Source organism: Eutrema salsugineum, unplaced genomic scaffold, assembly GCF_000478725.1.
Source record: "Eutrema salsugineum unplaced genomic scaffold, Eutsalg1_0 scaffold_7, whole genome shotgun sequence".
Taxonomy (NCBI): domain Eukaryota; kingdom Viridiplantae; phylum Streptophyta; class Magnoliopsida; order Brassicales; family Brassicaceae; genus Eutrema; species Eutrema salsugineum.
Window position 1 is genome coordinate 5238480 of NW_006256486.1, and position 18796 is coordinate 5257275.

The 18796-nt window shown below is 41.9% G+C and overlaps 2 protein-coding genes and 1 non-coding gene across 4 annotated transcripts; 2 read left to right on the forward strand and 1 right to left on the reverse strand.

Annotated features, from left to right (window-relative positions):
• Positions 1 to 633: 633 nt before the first annotated feature.
• Positions 634 to 3346, reverse strand: LOC18011327 (probable inactive receptor kinase At1g48480). The gene is made up of 2 exons (XM_006393338.2): positions 1860 to 3346; positions 634 to 1469 (listed from the first exon to the last, which is right to left on the reverse strand). The coding sequence occupies exons 1-2, from the start codon at positions 3229 to 3231 to the stop codon at positions 871 to 873; spliced, it is 1971 nt and encodes a 656-aa protein (XP_006393400.1). The 5' UTR covers positions 3232 to 3346; the 3' UTR covers positions 634 to 870.
• Positions 3347 to 4589: 1243 nt separating this feature from the next.
• Positions 4590 to 5640, forward strand: LOC112082890 (endoribonuclease YBEY, chloroplastic-like). 2 transcript variants are annotated; one of them, XM_024150553.1, is made up of 3 exons: positions 4597 to 4847; positions 4969 to 5131; positions 5220 to 5584. In XM_024150553.1, the coding sequence occupies exons 1-3, from the start codon at positions 4755 to 4757 to the stop codon at positions 5384 to 5386; spliced, it is 423 nt and encodes a 140-aa protein (XP_024006321.1). In that variant the 5' UTR covers positions 4597 to 4754; the 3' UTR covers positions 5387 to 5584. The 2 variants fall into 2 exon arrangements, 1 of the variants encoding a protein (XP_024006321.1); XR_002897406.1 differs by lacking the exon at positions 4969 to 5131 and having other exon boundaries at positions 4590 to 4847; positions 5220 to 5640.
• Positions 5641 to 18652: 13012 nt separating this feature from the next.
• LOC112083287 lies at positions 18653 to 18759 on the forward strand. Its single transcript, XR_002897575.1, has one exon. It is a non-coding gene; the product is annotated as a small nucleolar RNA R71 (small nucleolar RNA).
• The last annotated feature ends 37 nt before the right edge of the window (positions 18760 to 18796 follow it).

The window sequence follows — 18796 nt, forward strand, 5'->3', positions numbered from 1 at the left end:
AAATAAAGAAAGAAGTTAAAAGCTATCAAACACATCAAATCTTCAAGAAAAAACCTTTACACAAGTGGCCAACCAAAATCACGACAAAAAAGAATATTGTAATCTCAAAAAATTATAGTATTCGTTAGACAAACCTCATAACGCCTAGCTTGTCCGTTGCGGAAATCGGAAATTCTATTAGTTCTCGGAAAAGTTGTAGGTGTCCCCTTATGAGATTTGAGGGCTGGCCTTGGGTTGATGTTCGTGGCAACTAAGATGAAAATTCTAGTTCTTCGGAGCTATGGTAAAATGGAATGATCCGCGTTTCAGCGTGTGATTGCTACGTTCTCGTTTGGTATTGTTCGGTTTTATTTTTTTTAATTTCTCAAACCGTTTTTCTTAGTTTTTTGTTGTGGTTTGCTGCTTATTTGTCGTTATTTTGTAATTTTTGTTTAATTTGTTTTTTTTGTTATCCATGTAATTTTTGTCAAAAACCGAAAATTGGTAATATAATCTTTATATCTTACCAAAAAAAAATGTGTCCACTTTGTTTCATAAACAGTGACCAACTGCGTTTGCCAGTATATATTATATTATGCTACCAAGTCACATATAACATAAGAGACAAAATGATAAAGCAATAAAAATTGAAAATAAAATTAAAAGATTAAGAAACCAACAATAATTACAATCACCACCAAATCCTCACGCCCAAACACAAACAACTGCAAATGCCAGCAGAGTTTACCACTAAAACCCCTCTCCTTTTGATAAGTGGGGCTAAAAAAAAAAATTTAAATTTTAAAGAACTCATTTCTGATTTTTTTTCCCCAACCATTTACTTAAAAAATTAATAATTAAAAATCCAACAATTAACAGCTTTTCACTCAATCAATCAGCTTCGTCCACTTGATCTGGACCAGATCGTCTCAAATTCTCAATCTTTCTAACCACTTCCGCCATCTCCGGCCTCTTGTCCGGATGCTGTGACGTACACTCAAGCCCTAGCTGCACCATCTCCGCCATCATCTCTTCATCCTCCGTCGCCAAGCTAAGCAGCTCAGAGTCGAAAACCTCTCTCCTCCACTCATCTCTCACCACCGATTTAACCCATCTCGCCAAATCCACTCCTTCCTCGTTCATCACAGAATTCGACGGAGCTTTACCGGTGATCAGCTCAAGAAGCACCACGCCATAGCTGTACACGTCACCCTTCTGCGACACGCGTTTCGGGTCGGTTACTTCTGGCGCACGGTAACCCGTGGCACGGTTCGGGGTTGTGGTTGAAGAAGCTCCCACCAGCTGAGATAAGCCAAAGTCTGAGACTTTCGCGTCGTGTGACTTGGTTAAGAGGATGTTTGAGGATTTGATGTTGCCGTGAGAGGTCGAAGTGCCTTGTGAGTGAAGGTAGTCTAAACCACGAGCTGCACCAAGAGCAATTCTTGATCGGACATCCCAGTTTAGTGGAGTCCTTCCTGCTCCTCTGTTTCCTGTATTTAGACAAAAAGACAATTATAGAAACTAAAGAAAACAGAGCAAAACTCTTGGAGCTGTCATGGTTGTTAAGTACACAATCATGTAGCTTTCCACTATTGTTTTCTTTTGGCTACTCAAAGCATCCAATGTCAATATTTGTCCCTACCAAATTCTATACGAATACAATGTAAATCCTGTGGATGTTAATTCAACAGAGAATCAAAATCAAAGAGATTAAGCACTAAAATTTTGTGGATAAACTAATCCATGTCCGAATTAAATGTCTTCACCATTCAATCTGTTTATAGTCACTAAGCACCGATTTACCTCGAGATAAACTAAAATAGAGAATAAAGGAAAGAAATTTGACAATGTAATCACAAGTTTTGATCAAAAAGACTCACCATGTAAGAGAGCTGATAAGCTTCCCATAGACATGAAGTCATAGACAAGAAGCTTCTCGTCTCTACTGAAGTAGTAAGCCCTCAAAGGCACCAAATTCTCATGATCCATAGCACCAACCAACTCAATCTTCTCCCTGAACTCTTTATCAGGCATCATCACATCCTTAAGCCTCTTCACCGCCACAACCGTCACAGCGTCAAGCACCGCCTTATACGCCGTCCCAAACGTTCCTTTCCCCAAAACCTCCGCTGAAGCTCTAAGCAAGTCTTCAAGATCGAAAACTTTCGTCGCGTTGCCAAAAAACACAAGCTTTTTCGCCACGGGTCCGTTGGCTTCTCCGGATTTTGTGTTTCCGGTCATCGCCGCGGCGGCCGCTGCAGTCACCGAGTACCTGTTTCCGTTCTCCGCCGCTTCCCCAGCCGGTTTATCGCCGGAAATATCCGTTTCTTGCTGTTTGATTGTGGAAATGTCCACGGCTCTTGATCTCTCGTTGCCCTTTTTCCGGCAGAGCACCATCAATATCAGAACTATCAAAGCGAAACCAACCACGCATCCGATCACAATTCCGGCTATAGCTCCGCCGGAAAGTTTGTTTTTTTTCTTCTCCTCCTTGGTCGCCTCAACACTTGGCGGTGTTCTGTTTCCACCGGAAGTAGGCTGGCTCGGTACAGTTTCTTCATTAGGGCAGATTTTGAGCGGCTTGCCGCAGAGAGAAGTTTGCAAAAACGAATCGGACTTGAATCTCTGGAGATTTTTAGGTATTGATCCGTTCAACGAGTTATTCGAGACGTTGAACTGAACCAATGGTAAATCTAGGTCCGGAATCGAGCCGGAGAGATTGTTATCCTCAAGGTACAGAGTCTTGAGCCTCGTGAGATTGGTGAAACCTGAGGAGATTTCTCCGGTGAAGCTGTTCTCAGCGAGATTAAGCCTCACGAGGTTACTGAGACTGAATAAACCCTCCGGTATCTCGCCGGAGAATCTGTTTCCTTGCAAGAAGAGGTGCCGGAGATCGGAGCAGCTGCTGAGATCCAAAGGGAGGGAGCCAGTGAGAGCGTTGAGACGGAGGCTAAGTGTACGGAGCCGAGTTAAGTTACCGAAAATACCCTCCGGGATCTTTCCGGTGAGAGAAACGCCGGGGAGACGGAGGGCGGTGACTTGATTATTCTCGCATTTGACACCGGCCCAGTTGCACGGCGAGGTTTGCCTTATGTCCCAACGGAATGTGCGGCCGCCGACGGCGGAACGGAGAGATAAAAGTGCGGCTCTATCCGCGTTGAGATCTTGGCTTGAAGGAAGAGGGAGAGTGAGGAGAAGGATCGAGAGGAAAACAGAGAGAATCGCCATGGACGGGTTGGGGAAAACTCGCATTGTGGAGTTTTGCGACGATTCAGAGAAAGAAGAAGAGAGAAACCCAAATTGAAAAGAAAGCTCTTTTGCAGAGCTGTGATTATACAGAAAGTAGTGAAAGCAGTCAACAGCCTAATCCTCTTCTCCTCCTTTTCCCATGTTTTTTTTTTTTTCTCTGTTTTTTATGTGTTTATTATAACTAGGGTAATAAGTTACTTATTACTTTATTAGTGTCAGTAATCGAATTGAAAAATTAGTTTTAAATTACTAATTAAATGATTCGACCAAAAAAAATAGTACTAATTAAATGAAACAAAATAATTTTGTCTAAATTTAATTCCCACTTCAAATTCTTTTAGATTCTTCGATAACTTTGTATCCTACTAATTAAATTTATTTAGTGGCAAAACCACATATAATAAGTTGGAGTTATTCGCCTCTAATAATCTTTTAAAATTTTAAAATTGGTGTAATTTATTAAAATTTAGTATTAATATCTCCATTCATAAAATTATATATATATATATATATATATATTTTGTCAACAGCCTAAATCCTTAAAATAATTTGACTAGCCAAATTGATGATAGTGAATTTACATAGATAATTTTTGAAGGGTAGATACGAACACTCCTTTCTAAGTTATATATATATATCTTTATTTATTTGTTTATGAAAAAAATTTCTGAGTTCACCACTTATTTACTCTTGTTAATTGCAAATTTCACTGACATAATTTGTAGTATAAAAACTGAAGTTGGTATTTTTATTTAATAAGAAAAAGTTGGGAAGAGAGAGTTGGTAGGACCGTAACATGGTAGAAGATCACAAGACTTCACAACCATATTTGATTACATTGAAGTTTCGAAATAAAATATTCACTTGTTTTACCAAAAAAAAAAAAATATCATTTGCGTCTGTCTCCTCGTCCATTCTGCATATACAATATTATAGGATCTTCTTTGTTTTTTTTTATTTTTGTATCTAAAAAATTCTTGACACAGGGTCTGGCCGTCTGGGACCATGTTAGATTTGGAATTCAATTTACAAAGTGGATATACGAATTCTGGAATTTTTATTTGACATTTTCTTTAACATATGCATGGTGTATCTTAGTTATGTTTTATGGTTATAAATCAATAATTTCCTATTAGATTTTGGTATTTGGCAAAATGAATAGTTGTATTTAATTAGGTTAAGATCATTTACACATCCAGAAACGAAAAGAAGTCGTGACGTGTGCATCGATACATGGTTGGGCGTTAAACGAAAGGAAAAGACAACTACAAGTCTACAATTAAATATTTACATTTTTATTTTCATGTGTTTGGCTCCTTTTCTTCTCACCAAAAACCATTAATTGGAAGTTTCATTTGCTCGTGAAAGACCAAAGAAAGGAAATAAAACAAAAAACAAAAAAAAAAAACTGATTATTCTTCATTTGTCGGAGATTCCACGCCCTACGCAGAGAAGGAGGAAGAGACTGGAAGCTTTCAAAACCGGCAGGTCATGCGTTTGCGGAGAGGAGAGAATATAGTAGGAAGATGAGGAAGAGAGTACCTAAGAAGAAACAGGAATTGGAGCTTAGTGTCAGTATCTGCATCGAGGAGCAGCTTCCTAATGATCGTGAGATTCAGGTTTGTCTATTTCTTGTCTTTGATAATCGAATTTGAATATAAAATCATCGTTTCTGGGAGAATCATAATGTCTGGTTGTTTCGATTTGCTGCTCTTAATTCTCTCTTTTGAGATTCTATAGAATATTGCGGAAATACTTTGTCTTAATGTGCCAATGGCAATGAAGCTAGCTTTTGATGGATTGAAAGATTCTAAGTATAAAACAAGAGAAACTGGCATAGAAGATGTTGGTGGGTTTGAAACCGTGGAATTGTCTGTAATGCTTTGCAACGATGAGTTCATAAGTATGATAATTTCTTAGATTGGATTTGTTTGATATATTTGTTCATAAGTATGATAATTCGTTATTAAGCAAATCAGTTTTTTTATCAGGTAATGGCGATTGGGATAGGGAAAACGACATAGAGATGCTGGAACTTGCTTCATTTGGAGTCGCTATGAGCAACGATGCAGAGAAGACAAAGACCATGGCTGATGTAATCGGTGTAAGCAATGACGAAGATGGTGTTGCTGATGCCATTTACCGATACGCCTTCTGAGATTACACCACCACCAGTGTCACACTCGACTCAAGCTTACAACGAGATTATACCAAATTTCATTATTGAGGTTCACTAATGGAGGACCAAGATAATAACATGTTCTCTATTGTTCATAATTACAAAAAGATTAATATAAAATTCTTAGGAGCCCCTTAGAGGGGTTCTCTAATGTACATGCTCTTATCAATTTCAAGAATTGGTATAAGAGCTTCATCACTAAAAAAGCCTGAGTTTGTTGAGAGAGAAGTGAAAAGAACGAGAAATTCCAATGGGAGATAGCAGCAGTGCAAAAGGGTTCGTTGTTTCGGCTATTCCACGGTTCGATGGTCATTACGATCATTGGACACGCTGATGGAGAACTTCATTCGTTCGAAGGAGTATTGGGATCTCATAGAGAAGGGGATCAGCAGGTTCGAAGGAGTCAATCCTACTGAAGCAGAACAGAAGGTGATTAAAGAACAGACGTTTGAAAAACTTGAAACTCAGGATTTTTTTTTATCAATCCATCGATAGAGATATTTTTGACGCCATCCTCAATACAGACACAAGCAAACAGATCTAGGAAAGTATGAAACGGAAGTTTGAAGGATCCACCAAGGTAAAGAGAGCAAGCTCCAAGCTTTACGCAAGGAGTACGAGACACTTCAAATGAAGGAAGGAGAGATGGTGAACAGTTATTTTGCAAGAGTTCTTGCGATAGCTAAAAAGATGAAAGTGTATGGAGATTCACTTCTAGAGAATGCCATTTTGGCGAAGATTTTAAGGTCCATGACAATGAGGTTCAATTGCGTGGTATGCACAATTGAAGAATCTAACAACCTGGATACTCTCACACCAGATGAACTCTAGAACAGTCTCCTGATTCAAGAAGCACGAATGAAAGGAGGGATTATGGAAGAAGATCAATTTCTTAAGGTCTCTTATAAAGACAGAGGAAGAGGGATCTTGATAGATAGGACTTTTAAGGGTCTCAGGGCTATCAATCCCCTTGTCAATGTAGCACAAAGAGGTTTATCAATCCAGATGTGGTGTTAGACACTAAGCTATTTGATCAAGTTCTTAATTCAAGCAAACAAGAGTGGGTTTTGATTAATCTAGAGACAACTACAAACTTAAACAGGATTAAGGATTAATGAAATGCTTAAACAAGAACTAAACAATGACAAATGATGAGAATGTATGAATGATGATAAGAAAGGTCTTAGACATGATAGTGGATTAGGGTGCCTTCAGTGATAAACTAATGAGCTAATGAATCATATGATCAAGCAAGCCATTTAACATAAACATCTCTAACTAAGTTAATCCTCTCATGAAGGCATTAACTCCTATGCTAAATCAGTTTCAAACCCAATCATCATCAGTGAAACATGAGTTAACAAGCATTAAGAATCAGTTTAATCTGTCATTTAAGCATATAAACAATCATTCCCATGATGAATAACACTTAAACCTCTAACAACTTTGGTTCAGGCATTTCATCAAACACTTTTGGTGCATGAAATGCCCAGAATCTAGACCACATATGATTTGTATGGATCTAGCATAGAGAACAAGTTGTAGAGAATGGAATATGCATGATCTAACCCCTAAGCTCGCTAATCTACCACTTAAGCACCCTAATCTACATATCTAAGACCTTAATATGGGATTACTCACTAATCATACTAATCTCTCTTAAACCTTTGCAAGTTGAGAAGATTAGCATGATTAATGATGAGAAATGGAGATAGAGATGATAGATTCAAAAGTAAACAGCTTTAAACACCCAGATCTCTTAAAACTCTCTTGATTAAACACTCAAAAATAGATATTTCTCTTCTTAATGGAGTCTTTTTCACAAAAGAGGCAAGAGACAAAGGGAATAAAACTTAGTTCTCCCCCAAAAAAACCCTAAAAAGGATTTATACCTTCTTAAAAATGAACCGGGTCAGCCCGGAACAAACCGGGTCCTGACCCGGCTTTAATGGATAAAGTGGGAAAAGCTGCGGGTCGGTTCAGTATGTCCCAGGCCGCACACCTAAGTCGCAGTAGATGAAGACTTGTCTTGTGAGGCTTGAATCGCCTTGTCGGAGCCGCACGCCTATCTAGGAGTAAATTGCGAGTGTTTCTGCGGCATGGTCTCCTTCCTCTCCAACTCGCAGGGCTGAGCCGGTTTCTGGGGGATGTAGAAACTGTGCGGGTTGGTCTCTATTGCACTTAGGTCGCAGGCTCAAGTCGGAGTGAATTCCGAGTGATCGTGCGGCATAGATCCAGGCACGGATGACTCGCATGCCTAAGTCGCACGATTGTGGACTTAGCATTTCTCTTGCTCGGGAGCTCCAGACCTCTTCCAGTGATAGTTTACCCGCACATTTCAACTCGCAGCATCAGAGCAGCTTAGATCACTTCGCATTCCGGAGAGTGTAACTCCTGTGATACTTGTCCGAATTGAATGATTTCGGTTGCAGAAGACAGAGGACTCATTTATCTCCAACTTTTGTGAAGGAAGTTTCAGTGCTTGGGAGGTGGAAGGCTTCCTGGAGGGCACATCTTTGCAGTGCATGTATACGACCAGAGAGAGGCGTCTAGACATGTGTCCATTCCGGAGGCCGTATCTTCCTGCTCATAGATCCGAATTGAATGCTCTTGGACGTTCTGGAAAGAAGACTCAAATGTCTCTGATTCTCATGAAGGACCCGGAAGCTGAATCGGCCTGGAAGTGCACCGTCCTTCGCATCCTTCAGAACTGATCTGCTCGGTCCGGAATACCTGCGAGACAGGGGTTTCTTCCGACGAGCTTATCTCTCTGCTCACGCGTCCGAATTCTACGATTCCAATTGCTATGAGACCGTGCTTCAATGCTCTCCAACTTCTATGAAGGACCCGCCATCTGAATCGGACCGGAAGGCTCCCCGGACAGGTGATTTCTGAGACTCGTTCGCACCCGGAGATTTTGGCCGATATACTTAATTCGCGGTACGTGAAAATGGCCGGTAAAGCTTCCCGCGGTACATGAAAATGGCCGGTAAAACCTTCCTGGCCAGCGAGAATGGCCGATAACCTCCATAGACTCAAGTTTTCCACTTTTTCAAGCTCTGCTCACCATTCCACCTCCTGGATTCATCTTTTCAGCTCCATAATCACCTGATAGACACTCAAAACATGCAAAGACTCATTGGGACCTAATGCATCTCCTAAGTTCTAAAACAAACCCTAGGGACCTAAAATACATGAAATAAAACATGATTTGGAATGATTTATGCAACCTAAATGATGCAAATTATGAACATATCAACTCCCCCACACTTGTCCTTTGCTTGTCCTCAAGCAAAAAGAGCAAATGAGAGAAAGAGGTTGTATGCAATGGGAGTTCACATTTTCTTTTTGAGAGAAGTGATCACAATGAGAATTCAAGTTCATGCTCAATTATGCAATGCAAGCCATACTCAGATATATGTCAACTCAGCAAGGAATCTCCACAAGTTCTTCTCTCTCTCAACTCTTTCACATTCATTAAGCTTTTATCAGGTGGATCTCATGATGCAAGGTTTAAACAAGCTGGCTTGGCTAGGGAGAGGCTATGAGATTAAAATGATCTCATCAGTGTTCAAGTGGGTTAAATGCAGCAAAGGGATCTCTCTATGAATGATCAAACTTTGGCAGAATGCTAAAGGTAAAAAGCAACCTATGCATACAAGGGCAAAGACTCATCACTCCCCACCCTCTACTCAAAGCTTCCTCTCTTGCTCAAAGACCTCACTTTTCACACTCATTTTTCTCTCACTAGGGGATTTGTTCTTCACTTTCACTCTCAAGTCTTGGAACTCAAACTTTACACAGCTCTTTTTCTTTTACAACTTCTAGCCTCTTCTTTCTTTCTTATCAAAACATTTGAGCTTTTGGCTTCTTTTCTTTCTTTTTCACTTAGAGGCTAGATTTTTCTTTTCAACGAACCAGAGCTCACTTTCTCAAAACACCAAGACTGACTTCTTTTTCTTTCATTCCCCTAGTTATTTTCACTCTCTCTTTCCACTCATCTCACCTTTTTCCACTCACCAAAAAGTCTTTTCCCCCACACTTATTCCTCGCCAAAACTCTCAGTTCCTTGATGTTGGAACACAGCACTCAATGAGACCTGCCCTTGTCGCTCTAAACCTAACACTTTCTGCTAAGTTTGATCCAAGGTGGCCTTTCAATTCACACACAAACATTGGCTTAAAAGAAGGATGGGTTCAAGGTATAGGAACTGATCCTTGATGTGGATTCAGCTACTTGAGCTAAGGAAAAGAGTGGTGAAAACAGTGGTTCTAGCTCAAGTATGTATATTGGTATCCACAAGCTTTTTCAAACAATGCATCACAAGATATTTTCAAGTCAAGTTCAAGGTTCCCACTTAATTAGAGTTGAGTTTAATTCAAACTTGCTTCTCAGATTCAAATCATTTCAGACTTTGCAAGCATAGAAAAAGATTCACAAGCATATTCAATTCAAGTTCTCAAAGTGATGTACTCTCTAGAAAACCTATCATTACTCCTTGCAAGATGCAACCTATATGCAAATGCAATCTAGACTCAATCCTAAAAATGAGAATGCAACTACATGATCATTTTTTTGTGAAAATTTTTCAGATTTTTCCATTTTTTTTTGGTTTTTATATGCACTTAGATGACTATGCAACTAGAATGTGACTCAAGACTCAAAGTGTAAAATGAGAAAATAGAAAACATGGTTAGTAAAGGATGAAACTCCTCCCCCACACTTAAATAACACAGTCCCTTGTGTTATAAAAGTATGAGAAAGAAGTGAAACCAAAGCAAACAAGCAAAATGCAAAAGGAAACAAGCAAAATGCAAAAGGAAAAGAAAGTCTACATGCTATTTACAAGGTTTTGAGTGTTACCTAGTGGCTGTTGAAATTCGATGTGTGGCCTGACGGTGTTTCCCAAGAATGGTGGCTGGCTTCATCACTCCCGTCGTCAAGATCTACCCAAGTGGTTCCATATGCGACCAAGGCTGTGCAGTTCATGGAACTCTCCCCAACTTCCTCTCTGTTCCTTGGTGAAACTGGTGCTGGAGCCCCACCTTTGCAAGGGTTTTCAAGCTGCTTGATCCTCTTCTTCATCTCCTTGATGCACTTGGCCATCTTGTGGATGGTTTTGTCTTGGTACTTGCACCATTGTTGGAGAATACCAATCTTCTGTTGAGCTCTGAACCCTGAAGTGCCTGGTTCCTCCCAGTTGTAATCATCAAAGTGATATCTGTTTCCACCAAAACGTTTTTGAGGTGGAGGCAGATCAGCATCGTGAGCACCAGCTGCACTTGTGGTAGCATCTTCAGCGGTTGCTTTCTTTCCCTTGGAGGCTTCTTCTCTGCAAGCTTGCCTGTATGTGAGGATTGGTGGATCAGTTTGGACATTGTACAGCTCTTCCTTCAGCAAGAAGAAGTGAATGTTCCTTTTAACTTGGACTGTGGTGATGGAGGGATTGGGTAGGAGAACTTGGGCTGGCTCACTGATGAGTGTCTTGAAGTTGTAGACTGCCTTGGTACCCACTCTTCCTTGGAGAAAGCCAATCCTACACAAATGTGCTTCATTAATCAGATCAAACTTTGCCTTGTTCTCCTTGAATCTATACCCCATGGCTTTCAAGATCTTTGTTACCACCCATCCATGGGTCAGCTTTGCATCTTTGTTTGTAGAATCCCACATGCACTTTTTGTAGAACATCAAAGACCTTGCTAATTGAGATGCAAGGCAAAGTGGGTATTCATACCCTACATAGGGTTCCCCATCTTCATGTGTTGGCATCAGCGGCCTCAGCCCTACACCCAGAAGCAGCAGATCTCCTTTGTGAACTCTTCCAACATCAATCTTGAAGTAGAAGCTGTGAGAGAGAATCTTGTGTACATATCTCAGAACTGGATTCCTTATCCAAGAGGCCTTAGCTGTTCCAGCTGTGTACTTCCCAGAAGCAATTGATCTCCATAGAAGTTGGATCTCATCTTTTCTGAGATTGACCGAGTTGGAGAGAAATTCATTTCTAGGTGTTGAAAACCCAAAGATCTTACTCAATTCTCTGAATGACACTGAATATTCCTTCCCTTTCACAGTAAACTCCACATGTCCAAGCCCATCTCCTTGAATGATTCTTGAATCCCTTGGGTAGTAAATGAAAGCTTCAAAGGAGGCCAAGAACTCTTGGGACTCTTGCTCATAAGCGATTTCTCTCATCTCCAAAAGTGACTCAACACCCATGTTCCCAAGCAAAGTCTTGACATCTTCATAGAGGCCAATCTTCTTCAGAAAGTCCAAATCAGGGAATCTCCCTTGCTGGATCTCTATCTGCTGAAACTTAGCCAGATAATCAGGTGTTTCTGGTTCAGTTTTCTTGAACTTCTTTGATCCCTCTTCATTGGTGCCTTGGGAACCACCAGCTGAGCTGCCGGAGTCACTTTCAGTCTGTTCACTCTCAGATACCACAGCCAACTGTTTCCCCTTTTTCTTGGAACCAGAAGCAACCACCAAAGCTCTTCCTTCAGGCCTTGTCCTTTTTGGCGCTGGATCACACTTTCCTTGCTTTGTAGTATTCTTTGCACCTTGACCTTTGTTTCTTGGCTTTGAAGTTCCTGAGACCAAACCTTTGCCCTTTGATGCAGGGCCCTTCTTCTTGGCCAAAGAGTTGGTTCTTTCAGTCATCTGCCAAGAGATTCTCAAAAATATTGTTAGTACAAGGATGAACCTCACAAAAGTCTCAAAATTTTGAAAAAAATTGTTGCAACAATTTTCAAAATTCAAGAACAGGTAATTACAAACAAAGTGCTCTGTTTTCCAAGACTATCTAGCACCCTAGCATTTATAAAAATAATCCCAAGGTCTAAAACAACCTATCAAAATCGATTCCACACTTTAAAGTTCAAAAAATCACCATTGAAGAACATGGAAAGAGATGAGTTTCAACAGGGCGAAATACCTTGGGATTAAGATGCAACAAGTTCGAAATGCAATCAGGATGATGTTAACAACTCAAAAACGAGCTCAGAGCACTTTGAATCAACAATTTTGGTGGAGAAATGAGAGAGATATGGTGAAAACAATGGAGAGAAAAGTGAGAGATAGTTGCAAACTCGGGTTTGTAGTGAGGAAGAGAGAGTGTGGGGTAGGGTCAAGCCTCTGGACTGGTGGTCAATAGATCTATTTTGACCAGTCAAGGCTTTGACCCATCCTTTTCTCATTGACCGGCCTCCTTTCTCTCTTTTGTGCGTCCGGGAACTGTCGGGATCGAGCTGTGTGACCGTCTCGGTGTAGAACCGGAAAAAATTTCGTGCGGCCTGGTCATCCTCTGCTCTGACCCGCACAACCATCCCGCAGGTTTTGGGACTTAAACTCTTTGGGTTTCCTTCCTTTCTGTGCGGCCTGGCCATCGTTCTTCTGACCCGCACAACCATCTCGGAGTAAATTCCGAGTCTTTCTGCGGCCTGGCCATCTTTCTTCTGACCCGCACTCCTATCCCGCAGCTTCTGGGACTTAGGCATTTTGGGTTTCCCTTCTTTCTGTGCGGCCTGGCCATCGTTCTACTGACCCGCACAACCATCTTGGAGTAAATTCCGAGTCTTTCTGCGGCCTGGCCATCTTTCTTCTGACCCGCACTCCTATCCCGCAGCTTCTGGGACTTAGGCATTTTGGGTTTCCCTTCTTTCTGTGCGGCCTGGCCATCGTTCTTCTGAGCCGCATAACCATCCCGCAGTAAATTCCGAACGATCGTGCGACTTAGGCTCCTTGGGTTTCAGGCCGCAGCACCAGGTCGCACGGTTTAACACTTAGAACCCTCGGCCTTCTTCTTTTTGGTGCGGCTCAGCGTCTACGCTCCTAGGTCGCACGCCCAGGCCGGAGTAAATTCCGAATAGTCGTGCGGCATAGCTCCCTCTCTTCTGACCCGCGCAACCATCCCGCAGTAGATGGGACTTAAACGTTTCGGGCCTTCTTCTTTCTGTGCGGCTCGGCCTTCCTCTTTCCAGGTCGCACGCCCAGGCCGGAGTAAATTCCGAACCTTGCTGCGGCCTGGGCTCTTCTCTTCTGACCCGCACTCCTAGGCCGCAGCTTTTGGGACTTAAACGTTTTTCTGGCCTTAAACATTTCTCTCAGCTCTCTCACATGCTTCTTTCCATTCATCACTGAGCTATGTCCTCCAAAGATCACTTAGTACCTGAGACCAACTCACAAAACCCATCAAAAAGTTCTAAAACATAAAAGAAAAGAGAAGAAATCAGAAGAACTATGTACAAAGATAAGCTTGGGGTGTCTCCCAAGAGCACTTTGTTTAAAGTCTCTAAGTTTGACTTTGAGAACCTGGTTAACAGGCTGGTGGATCAAGAAGAGGAACTGATGTAGCTTCCTCTTTCCCTTGTGAAACTAAGTAATGCTTGACTCTCTGTCCATTCACCACAAATTCCTGACCATTTTTCCCTTCCAAGACAATGGCACCATAAGGCCTCACTTCAAGAACTTTGAAAGGTCCAGACCACCTAGACTTAAGCTTTCCTGGAAACAACTTAAGTCTGGAGTTGAAAAGCAAGACCAAATCACCACACTTGAACTCTCTCTTTAAAATCTTTTGGTCATGCAGGACTTTGGTCTTCTCCTTATAGATCTTTGAGCTTTCAAAAGCCTCAAGCCTAATCTCCTCAAGCTCATGGAGTTGCATGATTCTTTTCTCCTGAGCTGTCTTGATATCAAAGTTTAGAAACTTCACAGCCCACATAGCTTTGTACTCCAACTCCACAGGAAGGTGGCAGCTCTTCCCATATAGCAGACTGAATGGTGATGTTCCAATTGGAGTTTTAAAGCAGTCCTGTAAGCCCATAATGCATCATCCAGCCTTTTGCTCCAATCTTTTCTGGTTGAGCTGACAGTCCTTTCCAGAATGGCCTTGATTTGTCTATTAGATACCTCCACTTGGCCACTAGTTTGGGGATGATATGGAGTAGCTATCTTGTGTTTAACTCCATGCTTTCTCAATAAACCTTCCAGAGTCTTGTTCAAAAAGTGGGATCCTCCATCAGAAATGACAACCCTTGGAACTCCAAACCTTGGAAATATGATGCTCTTAAACAGCTTGACTACAACCTTGGAGTCATTGGTAGGGGAAGCAATGGCCTCAACCCATTTGGACACATAGTCCACAGCAACAAGTATGTATTGATTTCCAAAGGATGAAATAAAAGGTCCCATAAAGTCAATCCCCCAACAATCAAAGATCTCCACTTCTAGAATGGGGTTCTGAGGCATCTCACTTCTTTTAGATATATTTCCATGCCTCTGACAGGCATCACAAGCTGAAACCACCAATTGGGCATCTTTGAACATTGTAGGCCACCAGAACCCACTTTGAAGAACCTTTGCTACAGTTTTGAATGCCCCCATGTGACCTCCAAAAGCAGAACCATGACATTCCTGCAACACAGGTTGCATCTCCTCTTCAGCAAGACATCTTCTGTATAACTGATCCTTGTTCAGAACATAGAGGTAGGGCTCATCCCAATAGTATCTCTGGACATCTCTGAAGAACTTTTTCCTCTTGTAAGCATCCAATTCAGGAGGCTCCACCCCACATGCAAGATAGTTCACTATATCTGCAAACCAAGGCATCCTCCTTTCTTGAATGCTTTCTACTTCCTCAAAATCCAAGTATGAATGGAGCACCATCAGAGACTCTTCAGGCAAAGCATCATCTATGGGAACTTTTTCTTCAATCCTCAGCCTTGAGAGATGGTCTGCAGCACCATTCTCAATCCCCTTTTTATCAAGCACTTCCATATCAAACTCTTGGAGCAATAGAACCCATCTCAACAGCCTTGGCTTGGCATCTTTCTTGGTCATCAAATACCTAAGGGCTGCATGATCAGTATACACAATGACCTTTGATCCCACCAGGTAGCTTCTGAACTTGTCAAAGGCAAAAACTATTGCCAGCATTTCCTTTTCTGTTGTAGCATACTTCTCTTGGGCAGAGTCAAGTGTTCTACTGGCATAGTAGATCACATGCAACTTCTTGTCTTTCTTTTGTCCAAGTACTGCTCCAACAGCAAAGTCAGAAGCATCTGTCATGACCTCAAAAGGTAGGGACCAGTCTGGTGCCTGAACTATTGGTGCACTAACCAATGCCTCCTTGATCAACTTAAAGGCTTCTTCACATTCAACATCAAAGATGAAATCCACCTCCTTGCACAACAGTCTTGTTAAGGGCCTGGCAATCCTTGAGAAGTCCTTTATGAATCTTCTATAAAACCCTGCATGACCCAGGAAGCTCCTTATCCCTTTAACTGAAGTGGGGGTTTGCAGATTCACCATAACCTCCACCTTTGCCTTATCAACCTCAATGCCCTTTTCAGAGATCTTGTGCCCAAGAACTATCCCTTCTTGCACCATGAAATGACACTTCTCCCAGTTCAGCACCAAGCTGTGTTGCTCACATCTCTCCAACACCTGTGTCAAATTAGAGAGACAATCCGAGAAGGAGGAGCCATAGACACTAAAGTCATCCATGAACACCTCAACTTTCTCTTCAATAATGTCAGAGAAAATGTGCATCATACACCTTTGAAAAGTAGCCGGTGCATTACATAAACCGAAAGGCATTCTCCTATAAGCATAAGTGCCATAAGGGCATGTGAATGTTGTTTTCTCTTGATCTCTTGGATCTATGGGAATTTGGAAAAATCCAGAGTACCCATCGAGAAAACAAAAATAAGGATGATTAGCTAACCTCTCAAGCATTTGATCAATGAATGGTAAAGGAAAATGATCTTTTCTAGAAGCAGAATTCAATTTCCTATAGTCAATGCACATGCGGTGGCCAGTTATGGTTCTTTGAGCTATGAGTTCATCCTTATCGTTTTTCACCACTGTGATCCCACCTTTCTTGGGCACAACATGAACAGGAGATACCCATCTTGAGTCAGAGATTGGGTAAATTATCCCTGCCTCAAGAAGCTTTAGTATCTCCTTCTTAACCACTTCCCTAAGGTTGGGGTTAAGTCTACGTTGGTGCTCAATAGAGGACATAGATTGGTCCTCTAGGTGGATCCTATGGGTGCAGATGTCAGGAGAGATCCCTCTAATATCAGCCAAAGAATACCCTATGGCTCTCCTGAACTTTCTTATTTCATTCAGCAATGCACTCTCTTGGTCCTCTAATAGGCTATCATTGATGATGACAGGATATGTGGAGTTTAGTCCTAAGAAAGCATACCTGAGCCCTGTTGGTAGAGGTTTGAGCTCAACAGAGGGTGCATCAGCCTCATTCCAGTCCTGGTCCAAGCTGCTTTGGCTGGTGACTGATTCTTGGATTGCAAAAACCTCAGTGCCATTCTGTTCCAGCTCCACAAACCTTGTTTCAGGACCCAGCTCTCTTGCATTGTCCAGATACAGCTTATACCCTTCACTTGCTTCAGCCAAGAGCCCATTGTCTCCTTGTTCTTGAGTCAGAGTAGCTTGAAGAGGATCCTCTGTGTTCAGCTCCTCAAGCAACTCATCAGCCAACTGATCCATTGTCTCTACATAGAAACATTGACCTTCAATGGTGGGCTTCTTCATCATCTCATTCACATCAAACTTGAGCTTTTCAGACCCAAGTTGAAGCTCTATTATCCCACCTCTCACATCAATAATAGCTCCTGCAGTGGCTAAGAATGGTCTGCCCAAGATAAGAGGATCTACTGGCTCTTCATCCATCTCCAGCACAACAAAATCTGTTGGAACCTCAAAACCACCTATCTTGACAGGTAGATCTTCCAACATACCAACAGGCAATCTAACTGATCTATCTGCAAGGATAAGAGAAATCTTTGAAGGTTTGAAAACTCTAAAGCCCAGCTTCTGTGCTATGGAGAATGGCATCAAGCTGACTGATGCTCCTAAATCACAAAGACATCCAGAGAATAGAAGAGGTCCAATGGCACAAGGGAGTGTGAAGCTCCCTGGATCAGTTAACTTCCTTGGAATGGACTTCCTCTGAATGATAGCACTGCATTCATGACTTAGTACTACCATGCCTTGAAGCTCTTTTGTCTTGTTCAGAATAGCATCCTTCAAAAACTTCCCCATCTTTGGCATCATTAAGAATGCATCAATGAGAGGCATTGTGAGTGGTGTCTCTTTGAGTGCCTTCTCAAATACAGCTCTTGCCTTGTCCACTAGTTGCTTCTTAAATCTCCCTGGAAATGGGAGCTTGGGTTGGTATGGAGGTGGTGGCACATACTTCTTCTCTGGTTCTGGTTCCTTTGCTACCTCTTTACCCTTTTCTGACCTTGGTTTCTCAGCAACTTGATCATCCTTTAAGGCTGCCTCCCCCTCAGGTTGATCATTGTCCTCAATGATCACATTGTTGTTCTCAATACCAGGTAACTCCTTGCCACTCCTCAGTGTTATGGCCTTGGCATATTCCTTGGGGTTGGGTTCTGGTTTTCCAGGTAGGTGACCTTGGTTCCTTGAGCTTGATGCCTGGTTTTGCTTCAGTTCCTTGATTTCCTGCTGCATAGTCTGTTGACCCTGAAGTAGTTGTTGCAGAATACCAACCATATCTGTACCCATCTGTGGTTGCTGTTGAACCATTGGTGGCTGAAACTGTTGTTGAACCGGCGCCTGCTGTTGGAACTGTGGTGGACCAAACCCTGGTGGTGCCTTTGGTTGCTGTGAAGTGTAACCAGTGCCCTGAAATGGTTGCTGTTGCTGACCAAAACTCTGATTCTGACCAAATTGATTCTTGGGTTGGAATGACCCTTGAAAGTTGTGCTTGGGAACAAAGTTCTTTGGAGCTTGAGAATTGGGATAGACCTGGTCTTGTGGGTTAGCTACATTGGTGTTCCTGTAAGAGAGGTTTGGATTGGCATTACCATACTGATATCTTTGGAACCTCTGATTCCCAATGTAGTTGAGCTCCTCTTGGGTAAGACCTTCTTCACTTATGTTCTCAAAGATTTGAGAAGGTTCCTCATACTCTCCAACATAATGTATTGGCTTCTGAGTGGTGAATTTCAGCTTGTCTAATTCACTCCTCAACTCCTTAACTTCTCTGGTGAGCCTCTGTTCTGAGCTTGAACCTTCAGACCTATTTGATCTGTCATAGTCTTCACCATAAGTATCATTGCTCAATGCTAAGTTGATATATTCATAAATTGCATCATTTAGTGTACATGTTTTAGTCCAAATCAGGAAGCAGTATCCAGCTGGTTTCTAATCTTGGGAAGAGCTCCCCTATACAGTGTGCTGAGAAGAGAAGCCTCACTAAACCCATGGTGTGGGCATTGGTTTGTGTAGCTCCTGAATCTCTCATATGCTTCACCAAAACTTTCATTGCTTTGCTGAGTGAAGCTAGAGATTTGGTTCCTTAGTTTTGCAGTTCTTGAGGTAGAGAAGAACTTAGATAAGAAG

Excerpts from the sequence above, each read along its gene's own strand:
- LOC18011327 (XM_006393338.2), bottom strand. The coding sequence starts at position 3,231 with ATGCGAGTTTTCCCCAACCCGTCCATGGCGATTCTCTCTGTTTTCCTC. Across the intron at positions 1,470-1,859 it reads CTTATCAGCTCTCTTACATG|GAAACAGAGGAGCAGGAAGG; the intron begins GTGAGTCTTTTT and ends GTCTAAATACAG.
- LOC112082890 (XM_024150553.1), top strand. The coding sequence starts at position 4,755 with ATGAGGAAGAGAGTACCTAAGAAGAAACAGGAATTGGAGCTTAGTGTC. Across the intron at positions 4,848-4,968 it reads CTAATGATCGTGAGATTCAG|AATATTGCGGAAATACTTTG; the intron begins GTTTGTCTATTT and ends GAGATTCTATAG. Across the intron at positions 5,132-5,219 it reads TTGCAACGATGAGTTCATAA|GTAATGGCGATTGGGATAGG; the intron begins GTATGATAATTT and ends TTTTTTTATCAG.